This window comes from Chelon labrosus (assembly GCF_963514085.1).
Source record: "Chelon labrosus genome assembly, chromosome: 15".
Classification (NCBI taxonomy): Eukaryota; Metazoa; Chordata; class Actinopteri; order Mugiliformes; family Mugilidae; genus Chelon; species Chelon labrosus.
In genome coordinates, this window is record NC_140348.1 from 12806633 (window position 1) to 12823236 (window position 16604).

At 42.3% G+C, this 16604-nt stretch overlaps 1 protein-coding gene across 1 annotated transcript in view; it reads right to left on the reverse strand.

Annotated features, from left to right (window-relative positions):
* The window catches only part of LOC311500195 (VPS10 domain-containing receptor SorCS3-like), a gene marked incomplete at its 5' end in the record, with an annotated part of 45501 nt that extends 31815 nt beyond the window's left edge, over nucleotides 1-13686 (reverse strand). Inside the window, one exon of the mRNA XM_084561444.1 lies at nucleotides 13003-13686. Coding sequence (XP_084417570.1) covers nucleotides 13003-13686 — 684 coding nt within the window. The remainder of the gene's footprint in view (nucleotides 1-13002) is intronic.
* Between the last annotated feature and the right edge of the window lie 2918 nt (nucleotides 13687-16604).

Here is a 16604-nt window from a genome sequence, read left to right on the forward strand (position 1 = left end):
TCCATTATGGCGGGGGGAAATTAATGAAATGGGCTGAATATAAAAGGGTTTCACTTCAAATACAGCTCTATTGTGAGGAGATTTTGTGGGCATGTTGTGCTTTTTTTCCTTCTAACAACAATACACAATAAACTGTGCTGTTCTCCATTAGTGGGATAAAAGACTGGGATGTCTGCTTCGTATTTTTTTTAAGAATGCTGGGGGTAAAAAGTCAATGAAATACATTTAATGGAGTAGGTGGAAACTGGTCCACATTTTTTCCTCTTCCTGTGTTTGGATGTCGCCGTGCCACAATGCTCTGCAGTTTGCGCTTAAAAGGTTGAAAACAGGGCACATGTCATTCAAGGATAAATCTGATGGCAATTTAAGAAGTCATTTAAATGTTTTGACACATTTGACAAAGTTTTAGTCACATCCAGTGCAATCTAAAATTAATTTGATGCATTGTAAGCAGCGTAGAGAGCCAGAAATACGGCATTAGCATTTTTCTCTTGCAGGTTTTTTTTTCCCTTTCATCGCTCAAATGTAGAGTTCAGAGGTTGAGGATACAGCTGCGCGCCAACATTTACGCCTGTTGGTGTGCTATCCAGTTACTCATTAAGCCATGGACTAGAATCAAAATTGGAAATTTACCAGGGTGAAATAAGATAATATAAAATCTAATATTAAATGAACAGATTCCTTGATAAGTTTGAACACTGTCTGTTTTTTTTTCTTTTCCCTTTTGGAGAACTTCGTGCAGTCTAATGCCATTAAGACATTTATTCCAGTCTTTTCTGTTCCTTCACAGCTTTGGCTCCTAATGGCTCGGCTTCTGCCCGGGGGGGCCTTGAGCTGGAGCCAAAGGCAGTAGTGAGTCCAAATTGAGATTTTGGAAGAGAGAAGCCCTCCACCTAAAATGACCCCCTACACTGCCAAAAGTGCTGTGAGACTCCAATCGTCAGCTAAACGTGTCCTACATATCCTCGTTTTGTCTTTCTTACTTTGCATTTTTCATCACACATAGACTCAAAGACACACAACTCATTAGGGTTTGGTTAGCATCATTTCTGACTTTGTGCCAGTTACGTTTTGAGAGCTACAAGGATTGTGTTTGCTCCAGAAATTAGTGCTACATCCCTCTGAACTGAAGCGAGGTGGTTGGTCAGAGAGTAGCTGCTGGTTTTCTGCTACGGTTGGGCTACGTCCTAAGTGTCTTGTGGTAATTTGTGCTACTTCTCGTACCATTTAGGTGGTTTCTGCTGACAAAACGTTGTAGATGCAGTCCATCAAATCTGACCCCAATCCTCTTCAGTTATTACGAACTGAATGGACTGAGTTCAGTGGGTTTGACGGCAGACGACGAAAACAAATGTCATTTCAATTCGCGATGAATGAGGTTGAAGCTTTGGTCACAGTTTGTGATAAAAGCCTTGTAAGAGCTTTGATCTGTCCATATAAGTCAGAAGTTTTATGTTTAATAAAATGCTTGAGCAAATTGTCTTTGGTTTGGATGAATTTTGGTTGTAACAGAAAGGAGTAACCAAACATTGTTTTGTATTCAGATTGAAGAACAAAACAGCCAAGAGGGGATAAATCCTCCCCACCACAGAGAAAACCTCGAAATGTTTATTAATGATTTTTACCATGAAAAGTCTCAGCTCCTGGCGTGGAAACCTGGCAACCGCTTTTTGAGATCAGAGAGAAAGAGAGATCAGGGTTTGCATCCCGAAGTCCCATTATGTTGTCAGATTGAGACAATAAAAACACTTTGTGTGAGAAGTGCAGTCAGCACGTTCAGTGTCAACATTTTAAGATGCTGTGATATATTAACTAATATTTTCTCATTCTTAATTCATTTTATTTTATTTCAAAACACTTTATTTGTCCCCTGAGAGCCAATTAAAAGCAACCAAGTACACACAACGTCTGGAATAAAATGATCTGAAATAGAATTACATGGCTGATAATGTGGATAATGTGACACTAGGTCAATATTGGCTATCATTTTGGCTTTATTTGATCACATGTTAATTAAATCTTTGAAGCTTTAACCCTGATTGATGCCCTTTAACCAGAATTGTGAAGAGTAAGATATTCCTAGATAATTGTTTGTTTGTTTGTGTCTTTCTTATCGTTCTTGCTGAATACAGTCAGATTTAATTGTGGTAAATCTGGACATAAGCCAGGCATCCTGAGTGATCTGATCACAACTGACCCAGGAGGCACTGAGGATTGAGATCGGATCACTCAGACCACATTTGGGTGTGGTCTAGATGTTTTAGGCCTCAATTCGACGCAGAAGCTGACGTGCACCTCCCCAGAGATAACTACGCGTCACGGCATCGCAGACCGCAAGAGCTGTGATTGGTCCGCTTGGTAGAAGCGTGTTTCCACTTTATTGTTTCCGACTGCTTCTCCATCTCCACAGTTTTTGAACAGATTGTTTTGGATCATTAAAGATGAAACGCATTGAGGAAAGGTTAACTGAGGAACTTTGGAGAAATGAAAGTGGAGCAGGAAGTGGAAAGTGAAACAGGAAGGAGAAACAAAAATTAACCCGACTGGCAAAAAAGACACAGCGCCGACTAGTATAAATGGTGACACCCGCGTTGGCTATGCACGTATTATGGTATCTATGTCCAGCAGTACCATAAATGAGCCTTAAAGGGGAACTACTGTTTTTTACAACCTGGGCCCTCTGGCATAAAACACGATCGTTTACTCACCCATATAACTTTTGTGTAATTTGTAGTCCTTTGGGAGATATTTAGATCTGCTTATATCTATATAGTGGGAGTGACTGGGGCACCGAAACACAGCCTCTAAATAACGCAATATCTGCCGCGAAACTCATTCATTTCACCAATATTTTATTATCGTACACTAGTACTATTCCTCGTTGAGTCCGGAGTTCCCTGTTATCATCATCTGGGGTCTGCAGATTGACCTACAGACCCTGGATGATGTCTTCTGACCTGGACGATGTCATCTCTGAGCGCCACGCGCACCCGCGACAGTCGGCTTGTTTACCTGTAATTTGCTACTGCTAGTTTTTTGCAACATGGCTGAATATTTTTCCGATTCTGAGGTTATGGATGAACCATAGCAGTAGCAAATTACAGGTAAACAAGCCGACCGCCGCGGGTTCGTGCGGCGCTCAGAGACGACATCATCCAGGTCAGAAGACATCATCCGGGGGTTGTTTGTGCATTAGTAATGACGACCGTCTGAAGTATTTTTCCTTGTAGCTGTTGACTAACTAAACAAATAAACCTAAACCCAATCTAACAAATAAAACTGTTAAATGAGGGTAGACTATGTACAATTTTGTCATAAGAAACGTTATCAGCATGTGGTTGATTAATGATATGTATGCAAAGTAGCCATTTATTAGTAGAGAATTTTCTTCCTCTGCTGCAAACAGTGCAGCAGTGAGATTACACTGCGTATGGGCGCTGCCAGGGTTTGAGTTCACAGGCCGAGACGGATAAATAATCAAGTATATGATCCAAATAATACCTTGACAGATGCTTTAAATGAGTAAGACTTTACAGCTCATTATGTCACAGAATTTGTATCATATCCCCATGTAGCGATCCACACGCGATAAACAGCACTGTTCACTGTTCTGACATGGTGGTAGTGATCTATTAGAGACAGCTGCTGTTTGCACAATATTCTACGGCGCCCCAAATGATGTCTGTGTTTATTTGCACACGGAGCGCAAAACTGTGATCAGATCTCCAATGGTGGCTCGAGATGCATGTTAATGACGCATGTTAATACCAGGCCTGAACAGGGCCACAAACATTTGACAGCCACTTTTCAAGCTGATTAATTTCAGAGACATTCCAGCTGCAGAGGGCCATTTGCACTTTTGGTGAGCCGAACATCTCCATATCAAAAAGAGACATGTTTGATAGTCAACAAAGGCCCAAGCAAATGTAGCGCCCAATATGATGACATTTCAATTACCTCTGTGTGGAAAACTGAGCCACTGAATGAAACAGAAGTACAGACATGAATGGGAATATCAAAACATGGTCATTTATACAATCTGAACAGGATTATTACAGCACAACTACCAGTGTGTGTCAAGCAGAAAAATCACAGCGTGAAATCAGGAGACTATCTGCTTCTGCTTCAGAGGATGTGTGAAATTGTAACTGTAGTCGAGCCAGGATATGATTAGGTTTTGTTCTATCATTCATAACGATGACAGTATTGAGCTCCAGTACCGTCATTAACTCGTGTAAATGATGTGTAGGTTCTACCGCACGTTTTACCGCAGCAAAGATTTTTATCACAATTTTTGATCCATATTTATTTGGTCCTTTACATCATTTCTGATTATGGCTGAAATTCAACTTTTTTTTGTTCAAAGACAAAGCAGGGAGTCTTTTTAAAGGATTTTTTTCTGAGCGCCGCCACTGAGTGAGTATTCTGTTTAGTAAATGTGTCATTCTGTATTTGGAACTTTTCCATCATCTCCATTGATTGCACAGCACGTGCGGTGCTTTCAGTTGAGTCTTTTGTATCTCACTAGATAGGAAAAAACATTTTCCCCCTGCAACTAATACATTTCTGTCACTGTAAACTGCCAAGTCAAACCATTACTTAAGCCGACTTCCACCTGAGCAATCCCAGTCATCTCTAAATATGATAGTAGCTGCTGTGTTGCCTCAGGCAACATGCTGCTTCAAGGCCTCAACACACAATTTTACCAAAGCAGGCTTACTTGGTCTGCCTGATATTAGGAGTGATGAAACTAAACACAATATTAGCCATGACCTTTAGGTGTAAACAGGTTGTGTTAACTCAGCTTCAATGATGATTAATAAAGTTGTCTCCCAATCTGAATTTCAATTGTGTGATTTTCCCAATCAAAAGATGCATAAATTTGTTTTCGTAACCTAATCACAGCTACGTATAGTATTCGTCTACCTCACTGCGACAGTCATTAAACTAATTAATCACATGCAAACCTGTCAAATATGATTCTGCACCCGCTTTGTCTCTTTGATTAAAATTGAAACAAAAAAGGTGTGTGCATGTGTGCGTTAAACAGAGAGAGATGAATAGAGAGGCAGAGAGAAATAAAGCAGTCACACTGCTCTTGAACATACAACTGATGGCAGCCCTTTATTTTGCTGTTTAAAATGCACTTTGTGAGGAAAAACTAAATTCTAAGTGCTGAGGAAGTGCGGCGAGGATATGTTGATGTGATGCATTATGGTCCCCGAGCACAAATGATTCATGAAAAAGAAAGGGCACACATGCATGTCATTTGAGGAGTAAAAACTGGGATTTCACTGAATTATTACTACAGAGAGAGTGGAACTTGTGTCCCGCGTGCCATAAAATTAAACGAAGGCAAATGGAAAATAACAATGTGAAATGCTGCGTTTTTCTCAAATGCCCTGAAGAATATTTTTTGTTTCTGAGATAAGTTGTAATCTGCCTTTGAGGCCAGGCTCCTAGTGTAGCCAGAGCAGGCTGCAGCTGAACTAGGATCTGTGGAGAAAAATAACGCATGTATGACACGTATGAGATGCAGTGACACTTCAGTAGTCATGTCAAGCTGATGATAAATTCACTCTACGTAAACAACTGCAGTGACCACTAGGGGTTGTACCGACTAGTTGACTAGTCGACTGTGCCATGACACTTTAAGCAGGAAGTCAGTTAGTCGCCGACTATGTGACAATGACAACAGGTTATTAAGGACACAGGTGAGGAGCCCAGTGGGTCTCTGCAGCAAACTAGCAGCGGTTCATCAAGTGTGTGAAAATACTGTACTTCAGTACTAAAGATGAAGCCCATTCTACCGTGGCATGCAGAATTTATAAGTCTGTCCTGCAACACAACAAATGTACTACTGCAATTCACACATATCTGAAAAGACATCCGCTAACGCTAGCAGAGGAACGGTCCAGATCTCCTCAACAGCAGTCAATTAACAACTTCACTAAACGTCCTGCCTTAACAGAGAGAAGGAGGCTGCACATCAACAATTTGTCTGTGAATTTCATTGTCTAAAGTTATTAGACCTTTAACTGCTATGTGCAGAAAAGACTTCGGCTACATTTTATTGTCCTACAACACGCTGTGAAGTGCTATTATATGCTACTGATGGTGCCGATAAATAAAGGCTATACTTGCTCATGCGTTATGTGGTTGTAGAGGGTGGTTTTGGGTGATTATGGTGTTGACGTGGGCTACGGCCAACGGCATCCCGTGTTCAAGCTTCAAGCTTCTACCTTGCAGAAAAGAATCCGTCGCTTCCTTTTTGTGAAACGCTACAATATGTATTCAGGTCTTACTAGTAGGGGTTGAACGACTTCAGATTTTTTAAAGTCGACTATGTTGTGGTGAAAGTCGAGTCGACCTTGACTAGTTGGTAACGTCACACATAAAAACACTATAGAAAGTAATGCTTTGAAACAATGAAATCTACATTCTTGACCTGAAAACATATTGTAGTGTCTCGCACAATAGAAACGGCGGGGGCTTTTCTGCAAGGTAACTGAAGGTTGAACGTGTGCTACTGTCGGCAGTAGCCCACGTGCAACACCATACTTCTAATATGCGGCTCTTGCTCGGCGAGAAAAAATAAATAAATAAATCAACACGCTCTACAACCACAGCAACAATGTCAACTAATAGAAGACAACACTGAACTTAAACACATGAGCTTATCAATACTGTGCGCTGCAGATGTTTATAGCCTATATCGGCACTGTCAATAGCATTAAATAGTACTTCACAGCGTGTTGTAAAAAGCTGTACAAGACTATTTACCAAACACAATGGTAACTCAATCATGTGATATTACTGCCATCCAAAGTAACATAAACCCCTTCACAGGTTTCATCAGTCATTTAAACGTAGTGGTAATTAGGAGAGTGCTATAACGACTGGCCAGTAACAATTTGGCCATTTGCAAAGTTGGTCTGGACCTTGCATGTGCCCATTTATTAAGTATCCAACTTGATCACAAGACCTGACAGTTCACCTGTCTAATACATCTTCAACCTCAATGGCCACGCTTGTTACAGCATCCTTACTTTATCTGTGATCATTATGTTGGGCTCACTGTTGTATAGGTATGGGTTGTTCACCTGTTTTCATGAGCAGTACCAAGCTCAGACAGGCAATCTGGCAAATCAGGCATATGCCAGATGGGCCAACAACAATGTGGGGGGAAAAAAATGCTTGTTAGGCCCAATTAGTTTTGAAGCAGCTTATATGAACTGAGGTAACACGGCCCCAAATAGGATTTCTGTGACACGGGTATTTCACCAGGAGTACCTACACTGTGGTGCAGCTCTGACGCAGTTTCGCTCCCTCCTCTGCACGGCTTCATACTCCACCAGGAGATTTTCAGAAGCACAGCCCAATTTTGTTGACTTGCTGGTTTGGTCATTTTCCCTTGATTGTTGTACCTTTGCCATGGGTAAGTAAGCTATGTACTTTAGTTAATGCATTTCTTTTTTATTGGGTTTAAAGAAGGTATTTTCTACTGTATTATGCAAAGGCCTTTTACCAGGCTACCCACCAGTCAGGTGGGCTTGCATTAAAACTGGCTGTGTCTGCCACATATAACCATTCACTTGCTTGATACTGACTTTTATTAGCAAACTATTATCTTGGTGCGTTTACACCTCGGTTGTTGTTCTGAATCCAAGAGTGTTTCCACACCAATTCAGTTCATTTGGGATGGTGTGAACTCAGCAATTCCAGTTCTCCTGCTTAATTATGGGCATTCACAAAACTGTTGCATGTAGGAACTTCGTCTTGATTGTGAACACGAACCAAACAAAGGTTTTAATAGTACTTGTCATGCTGCCCCATCATTAGAAAATGAGTAGATCTGACTATAATTACATTTGTGTGTTCCTTTAAATGAATGCGTTGCTTAGACGTATTTTGGATATTTTCGCCTCATTCTTTCTCAGCTGCAACCCCAGCGATGTCAAACAGGCTTTAAAAGATAAACATAAAGACATGATTCAAAGTGGTAAGTAGGCTTACTTTGATTTCTACCAAAAGTACAAGGCTTTAGCGCTTCAATCATTCTCACTTGTATGATGATATCGGTGTACAAAAGCACAATGAAATGACTGTGTCATTGCTTCAAGTCAGCAGGGAAAAAATGAAATGAAGAAGACAGGAGGGGGCCCTCATCCACAGGGCGACACTCCTGCTGTGGATCTGGCCCTCTGGATTAATGAGGGTCACTGGAAGGGGTGGGAGGGACTGCAACATCACACCCTGGCAGAACTGGCAACATGCTGCTCAAGACGCTGACAAAGAAAGGAAGTTCAATCCACTGAGATTCTGCGTCTATCATATAGATACTCATCAGGGAAAGGGTTTACATAGTCTCTAAAGACTCTTTCCTTCCTGAAAGACCCTCGTACCAGCTGTGCACCAAGCACTGCAGTCTTCACAGATTGATAATAATAATTATACCATATTGATCCCAGATGGGGAAATTACTTTCTGCAATTGACCCTTCCATTAGTACAGTGTACACTCAGAGCAGCAGTGGGCTGCCACAAGCAGTCTGGGGTTAGGCGCTCGCTCTAGGCACCTCAGCCATGACCCTTTGATCCCAAAGGTGCTTCTCTAACCACTAGCCCACAGCTCCCCCAAAATTTGCAGAACTCCACCATTCTTGCTGGGGTAAAGTACAAGTAAGAGTGCCATGAGAGTACCCAACAAAGACATTGGTTTTCAACCACGAAGGGAGTTAAACCCTCAGCTTTATGATCCAAAATGGATTTCATTCATTCATCTTCTGTAACCGCCTGTCCTCTGGGGGGGTCACAAGCCCATCCCAGCTGTCATTGGGCAGGCCCTGCGATAGACAGGTCACCAGTCTATCGCAGGGCTAACAACCCACGCAGACACAGGGAGAACATACTCCACACAGAAAGGCCCCAGTCAGCCGACGGATTCAAACCCAGAACCTTCTTGCCAAATTAGTGCAGTCAGGGCAAAGTGGGTGCCCACTCATAATGTGGCCAGTGGGCACTGCTCAGCTTCCCTCCTCTTACACAGCACACAGTTTCTGTCAGCATCTTACAATCACATCAGTGAGCAGTGCACCCCTAAAGGCTTGTGACGGGCTGGATTAATGAAGAGGCGTGTGGTGGTGACACCCCAAGGGACAAGAGAAAGGCAGAGGACAAAAACGTCTGGTAGAAGAAAATGTATCTTTCCAATGGCTACAACTTTAAAATTTTTATTTAGTAAAAAGAAATCGGAAACTTCACGTGCCAGTCTTTTGATTTCAATTAATAAGTCACTATCTATCTTCAGTTATCTTCCTGCCAGAGATTGTAGGCTGAGTAAAACACTCCAGACTTTAAACTATCCTTGGGTTTTAAGTAAACACTACTATGGCCTAGCAGAGAATGAAAAACCTGACAAATACTAAACTTGTGTCTGAGTTTCAAAAACATACATGTGTACAATTTATCACCATATGTGCCGCCAGAGAGACCATATCAAAGATCTTTAAGATTGCGACTTTAACTGACCACCAGGTGAGTAAGAATAACAGAATAATAAAAATTTAAACATTTAAAAAAGATGCTGAAGTGTTCCAATAAAAAAAACATTCCAATAAAAAGTGTGCAACGGCAGAGAGATAATTTGTGTTCAAATGTGGGAACATGAGCTTCTTTTGATTTTCATCAAACGTAGTACGGCTCAGAATCCCTTTAGCTAGCAAGTAGGAGGGCAGAGGATGATAAAAAGTGGATGAATAAAAAGGCTTTTAAAGGTCAAATATCAGCTCCTTTGATTGAGCAACATGGGACTTCTTTTTTTTTTTTTTGTAGAGGGATCGTAGCCCCAAACTAGAAATGAAATGCACTTGTTTGTGTAGGATATGAAAGAGGAATGTGGGAAATTATCAGAAAAACAAAAAACACATTGAAACTTTCCCCTTTGTTGTATCTGAACACCTCAACACTGGCAGCATTTTAATGCACTTTTCATCATCTCGTAACGGCCCCAAATTCTGGTCAAAACACCTCTGTGAATTGGGAACCCATTCCATTTGATTTTATGGATCAAGGAGTTTCTGTGCAACCAGCTCTGGCATGTTAAATGGAATGTCTGTCTGTCTAATGAACCGGTCTTAAACACAGGTGTCCCCCAGGGCCGTGCCATTTCCTCTTTTTTATTGTCTATTTATACCGATGAGATTATGTGCAACAATAACGGCCTCATTCTGATTAAGCATGCTGGCAACGTGGCCCATGAGGCCTGTCTGATTCCCAGTCAGTCGCAGCAAAAAGAAAAAGACAATGTTACAGAACTGACAGATTGGTTTGACTCTCAACACCTCAGAAGAAATAAAAAAAAAGAAAGAAAAAAGGGGGGAGAGAGATTTACTTCGCGGCCAAGAAGAACAGCTGGCCTCATCAAAGTCTGCCCCCTCCTAGAGCAAGATTCTAACGGCAAAGCCAGTGAAGAAGACCAGACCCTTGTTCTCTTGGTATTTACACCAACATTCAGCATCATTTCTGCAGCACAAGCTCTGGGGACATGAAGTCAATAAAGACGCTCATTACTGTCCTCAGCTCTAACACAGTCCTAGTTTGGTCAGATGTCTGCAAGGAGACTACAAAAAATGGTCAATCAGGAGTCTACAATCATTTGGCTGCCAATAAGTCCCTGATCACCAGCTGGCTTGCACACTAAGACTTTTGCCTTCAAGGGGGGTGGAAAGAGGGGAGAGGGGCTGTACATCCCTTGAGTGTAGGATGTGCTGCAACGACTGTTTAAAAAGATTACCAACACCGCCATTTCAAAGCTGCAACATCCATATGAGGCAAAGGACGAAACATATTGATTTGCCATACAGGACATCCCCAGTCAAGAATATTTATTAGTTTATTTTCTACTTGCCGTATATTTATGGACGCATCATGATAAAACATGAATCTTTGTATTACAATCCCCACTCACATTCAGGACAGATTTAAGGTGCAAAAACATGCACAGCCAATCAATACTACATGTAGTTAAGGAGCATGAATCTGAAAGGGAATTTGTGCAGTATATGTTTTATTCCCATGGTCGAGTCCAATCAATGTTATCTCTCTTAAAGTCAGACAGCTACAACTCCGGGCTTTGATGTCTCAGACAATCACAGAAATCGAATAACAGTTGGGAGACTGATTTGTGGACAGATTTGAGGATTTATGCGATGAAATTCTTTATCAAATCTGAACTCTGAGAATCTCCCGCTGGCGCTTTCACCATCACCTTCAACATCTTTCTCATTTTTACTCCCTGTGGCTTTCTGCACGTGGTCAGATCACAGGCAACACCTTGAAGTGAATATTTGATGGACCTAGCCCAGACACCAGGAATGAAGTAATTTTCCGTCGAATGTCCCTTTAAGATTAGATTTATTATCAGTCATTTACACCTAATACAGCCGGAGCTCTAACATCTAGTCGTAAAATGCCATCAATTTCGGCTCTGCAGTTTCAGTCGTACTTTTGGGAACACAGACAGACTGTATAAATCTCAAATGTTGACTGGCCGCAGTGACAAGCCCATCAGTGATGATCCAGAGAAAAGTGTCCTGCAGCACAAAAGGATGTCGCTGGTGAAAACATCTCGACGACAGCAACCAACAACACATTTCACAGTGCAATCGCACAAAAAAAAATAAAGGTTTCATTAGGTATATTTCTGGACTGTCCCCAGTAACGCATCAAAATGGTCAAAATCTGTGATGCCTTTAACATTATGACAACGGAGAATGTACCACATAACAAAAAGCAATTAGAGTTGGAATCATACAACCCAGCTAGGGAAATAAATCGGCATTTCTGGATAATACATGAATATTTTTCTGGGACACAGACATCTTTAGATGTGGACCCAGATTAATGTTCCTGCCACATACCCTTTCACCAGGCAAACTAAGGTGATCCAAATTACCTGAAGTAAATATGCAGAGCAGCTCATTTCTTTTGTACAAGGCTGTTTGTAGTTTTAAGATCTTTGTGCCCGATAAATGCTGATGCTTGCAAACATTTTATTCATGCTGCATATGTAAAGCAAGAGATAAAATCTCCACGGCTTTGTCTTTGCAATGGTAAAATGGTGTGCAGCTACAACGTGTGCATGTGCATGCAGCGCTGGGCATGTGTGTGTCTGTTCGTGAGGGGGTGTATGTGTGTGGCGTGTGTGATCTGGATGGTTACTGCAATGTCTTGTCATCCATTTAAGTTGAGCACATTCCCATCAATCTGCTTTAATGTGTAAACCTTGAGATCATTTCAAGAACAATCACGCTGCAATACTAGATTCGCTCGGGGAATTGGGCAGATATCAACTAAGTGTGAGCCAAATGTCAGTGACAAAAGCATGTTTGATTTTCAAAAAGGTCACACAGCGTCTCATCAGAGTCACATTACAGACCAAGTTGGACATATTCTCTTTTAATTGTAGCTACTACACCTTCCTGAGAGGCATTACTTGATTATTTCATAAATAATTAATGTGTTGTGATTGCTGCCAAGCTGCCTGCACCTACCCATAGCTCTGTGTCACATCAAGTCTACCTGCGGGGTTAACTGTTCATTTAAAGTTCAGGTGAAAACACTTTGTTGAAACAAATGATTCTACCCTAGTTTGAGAAAGAGCGAGGGAATCCTGCCAAGTGCACAGTCGTATCCATAAATGGAAAAAGACGCGCAATGCGCAGACACTCCTAACCCTAAAGCAGTAACAAAACAAAAAAACAATATTGAATGTTGAAGGACCAAATGCATTGTTCAGTTCAAGACTATGTTAGACCGAAATGTTGTAATTTTTTGGAACGAATGACCCTCGTGCGCAATGGAACAGTCGTGCGTAAAAATGTGTCGACACACACTGTGCCGACACATTTTTACGATACGCTTGGAATATTATTTTCGTGGGGGGAATGTGGTGTTCGCTTCAACCTTTATGATGTGATGAAGTGTGAAAACTGAAACTCACGCTGCTGTTGTGACCGGACCAGTGCACCATTGCCTGGTTGTGTGCCGAGTCTCCCGACAAAGCAAAGGTCGAAGTGTCCAGGTGGGGCTCATTTTGCTTCGGGTTCGAACCTCTGGCTTCCTCCCCACTGCGCCGGTACTCGGCTCTCGAGTTGGAAACACCTTGGACAGTCTCCACAAACCTCTCTATTGAATGCGCTTCTCCACTTATACTCCTATCCACGTTTTCGATGTATGTGGCATCCACATTCCTCTTTGCCTTCTTTCTGGTGACAGAAAATGTATTATCTAACGCCATTCTCTCTGTAGATCGGGCTTGGTTGTCTTCTAAAATGTTTCCATACTTTTTACCAGCGATTTTCAAACCGCTGTGAGAATTTGGGTTGATGGCGATCGGCGCTTCTGTTCCACTTTGCATTTCATTCCCCACTTGCTGGCCATTCTTCCCGTCTGTTTCCGTTTCTGAAGCGCGTAAAACTTTGCTGCTATCGTCGACTTTGAGTGAGACTTTCTTCTCCGTTGATTTTCTGGTTACACGTGCCTCCACTGGCGTTACCTCCAGGCGATAAAATCTGTCTGTTGTTCTAGGCAAACTTATTTCCGCTTGAGCCGCAAACTTGGGGTGGAAAGGGTAGAGCAACACGAAAGCCACGAGAGAAAAACTCAAAAACGACCAAAGTCCCATTGTGCCCCGTCTTATAGTCGGCAAGTGGGGGAGAAATGTATGCTATGGCAGAGCTGTTCAACTTCTAAAATATTCAAGGGATCATCTTTACGAGCAAGAAGCCGTTCAGCAGACCCGCTCACGTCCAGGAATTTGTCAAAGTGAGCGACCAGTTGGGGAGGCGCTGCGCATCAGGCAAACGCGCCGACGGAGACTGACTGCAGGAACGGTGAGAGCTTATTGTTCATGAGGACGTTTGAGGAAAAAGCCTTTCATACAGCGCCAAAATTACCCGAACATAATTTTGAAATGATTCCACGACGTTATTGTTTGTGTGCCACGGAGGAGATTTTATTCAGTAACATCACATGTTGTTTATGTAATCCCATAAAAGTTATCCAAAAACGGCGCTTGATTGAGCCGGAGCCTTTGGCAGCAAAAGTAATTTGTGATTTGCACAACAGTGTTCAGTCTGTGGCAACATTTCTGCCTCTGAAGCGACAGCGGGGGGAAAAAAAACATCATTTGCTCGCATCAATCAACAGCGGATTCACCTGTCAACTGTGCACGGCCGTGCGCATGTGTAACTGTACGGGGACACTGAGTTGGACCTCCTGATAAAGATACAGATTTACGACAAATAGCTGTTTAATATGCAGCGCTGCAGAGGTGTAGGAGTTTCTGCCCGTATTTCTGGTGACACTTTAAAAGTTTCTTTTTCTTTTTTTTTAATTAGGCCACTAACACAACGCGCCTCAGGCCTTCAACTGCACAACAGCCCAGGAAACAAAAGCTGCTTTGAAGTCATACTATTTGTTTGGCATCGTCTGTGTTGCCACAGAGGCAACAAGCTTCCAACCTTCACACTTTGCATTGTTCATTCATTTTTACAGTTCACATTTGAAAAATCGAGCTTCCCCAAAATCAATATGCCATTTGAAACGTATTAGTTTCAATTAGTGGAGCCAAATGACTCCTCAAAGGCAATTCCTACTTCCTGCTGACCGGGCTCTCTGTCAGTTTTTGCTGAAAATGTATGTCAGCGTTAAAAAAAATAAAATAAAATCTTATTTTTTTTACTTGTAAAAATTATGATACCTGGTAAGAAGGACATACAGGAGATAAATTTGCATCAGCTGCCAGACTGGCGCCCAGGGGAGAACTGTAAGAATTTCCATCTTCTTTAAGGATGACAAACAAAACACGAAAGCGGGACGAAGAATGCAACAGTATGTCACTGCATATATCTTGAGATAAAGTGAGAAAAATTGCTACTTCCAGGCAAAGTTAAACCAATCCCGGACCTGAAGATATTCAAAGATTACAACAGCATAAACATGTCAAGTGTTCCTCACAGTTAGTTATGAGCCGTGCTCTAAAAGCCAGCTGTCCTGCCTTACTCTGCATTTGATACTGAACATATTTGATACAATACAGCTTGTTACTGTTCTGTGCCTCAACTCTCGACGGCAAAATCACACATCTGCTCAGCTGTAAAACGTAGTGCAGTTGGGGGATAAGAAAATTCACAGACCTTGAAAACTGCACAGCAAGAACAACCACAAAACAGTCCACTGGAAGGACTGACATTGACATGAGTTCATTGCTGAGAACAGCAACTTCTGATCTTGCTCACATTCGCACACGATGCAGTTAAAACAGCAACCGGAGGTGCTGGCCAGCAGTGCCATCCTCCTCAGAGGGCTCACTTCTTGGTCACTGTTCTTTGGCACGGCTGTACAAACAAATTGAGATTCATACAAGTGAGGGCTCTGGGCAGCAGGTGCTACTGTTGCAACTCCACCGCACGCCAGCCAGCTAACTCTCTCCACAAGCCATTCCCACCAGAACGCCTCTGCAATGAGGGGGTAATTGGACTGATCACACTCTGTTTACCCATTATGCTGCTAAAATGAAGTGGGTTGCTCCCAAACACACTGTGACAGGCCGGGAAGGAAGGAGGAGCCTCCTCCATCAATGACACATCTTTTAATCTGTACTAACCTTGGGCTGGGAACATTCGTTGTGTGCATCTTTGTGTGTGTGCCTGCGTGTGTGAGGCAGAGGAAGAAAGAAAGATAGAGAGAAGCATTTGCGTTTTTATGAAGAAATATGTGGGGGAAGAGTTTTAATGTGTCTCTGTGTGTGTGTGCCCCACATCCTGGGTGTGCTTAAACTATGACAAGGAATATTGCATATCGTCCTGGGTGGAGAGCATCTCAGATTCTGCATAAATCTGAGCTACGGTGAAAGAGAATAAGAGAAAAAGAGAGATGAGAGGACAAGACTGAAATCTGTGTACATCGGTGTGGCTCATTCAATTTCATATGCTCTCCTCCCCAGAGTAGATCATTAGCAAGATTATCAGATGTAATCATCTCATTTCTGTTGGCGCACAACTCACAGTCCCTGCAAACGGTGCCATGCTCGCTCCTGTTTCTAGCGAAGACAGGGAGCGAACTCTAAAGCTTTCAGGACAAAATCCCATTTGTGCATCTGCTGTCTGCATCCCAAGCTTGTTAGTTCCAACACTTCAGTGATCCCGGCGGAGCGGACGCACAGGCACTAGCAGGAACCATAATGGCCATCACCCAGACAGCTCACACTCGCATGCAGGAGATGAACAGCAAGGTGCACTCCCCACTCGGCTATACCCATGCCATTAAAAAGAGAAACTTTCTTTTATTGCGGATGGCAAAACACTTATTTTGTACCTCCTTCATCGTCGAGATGAAAGAAAAGCATTTTAAAATCACAGTGGGAGGAGCAGTTTAGGGCAGTTTGCCACCGCAATAAACTGGCCTTGTCACTGAAAATCCAACCGTCCTCATCGGCGAATCACTGTATTGCTATTATCCCTCAGATGTTTTTGGTTCCTGTACATGACAAGCACAGGGATAAGCCTTTCAGGATATCAATACAATTTACTTGTAGCTGCA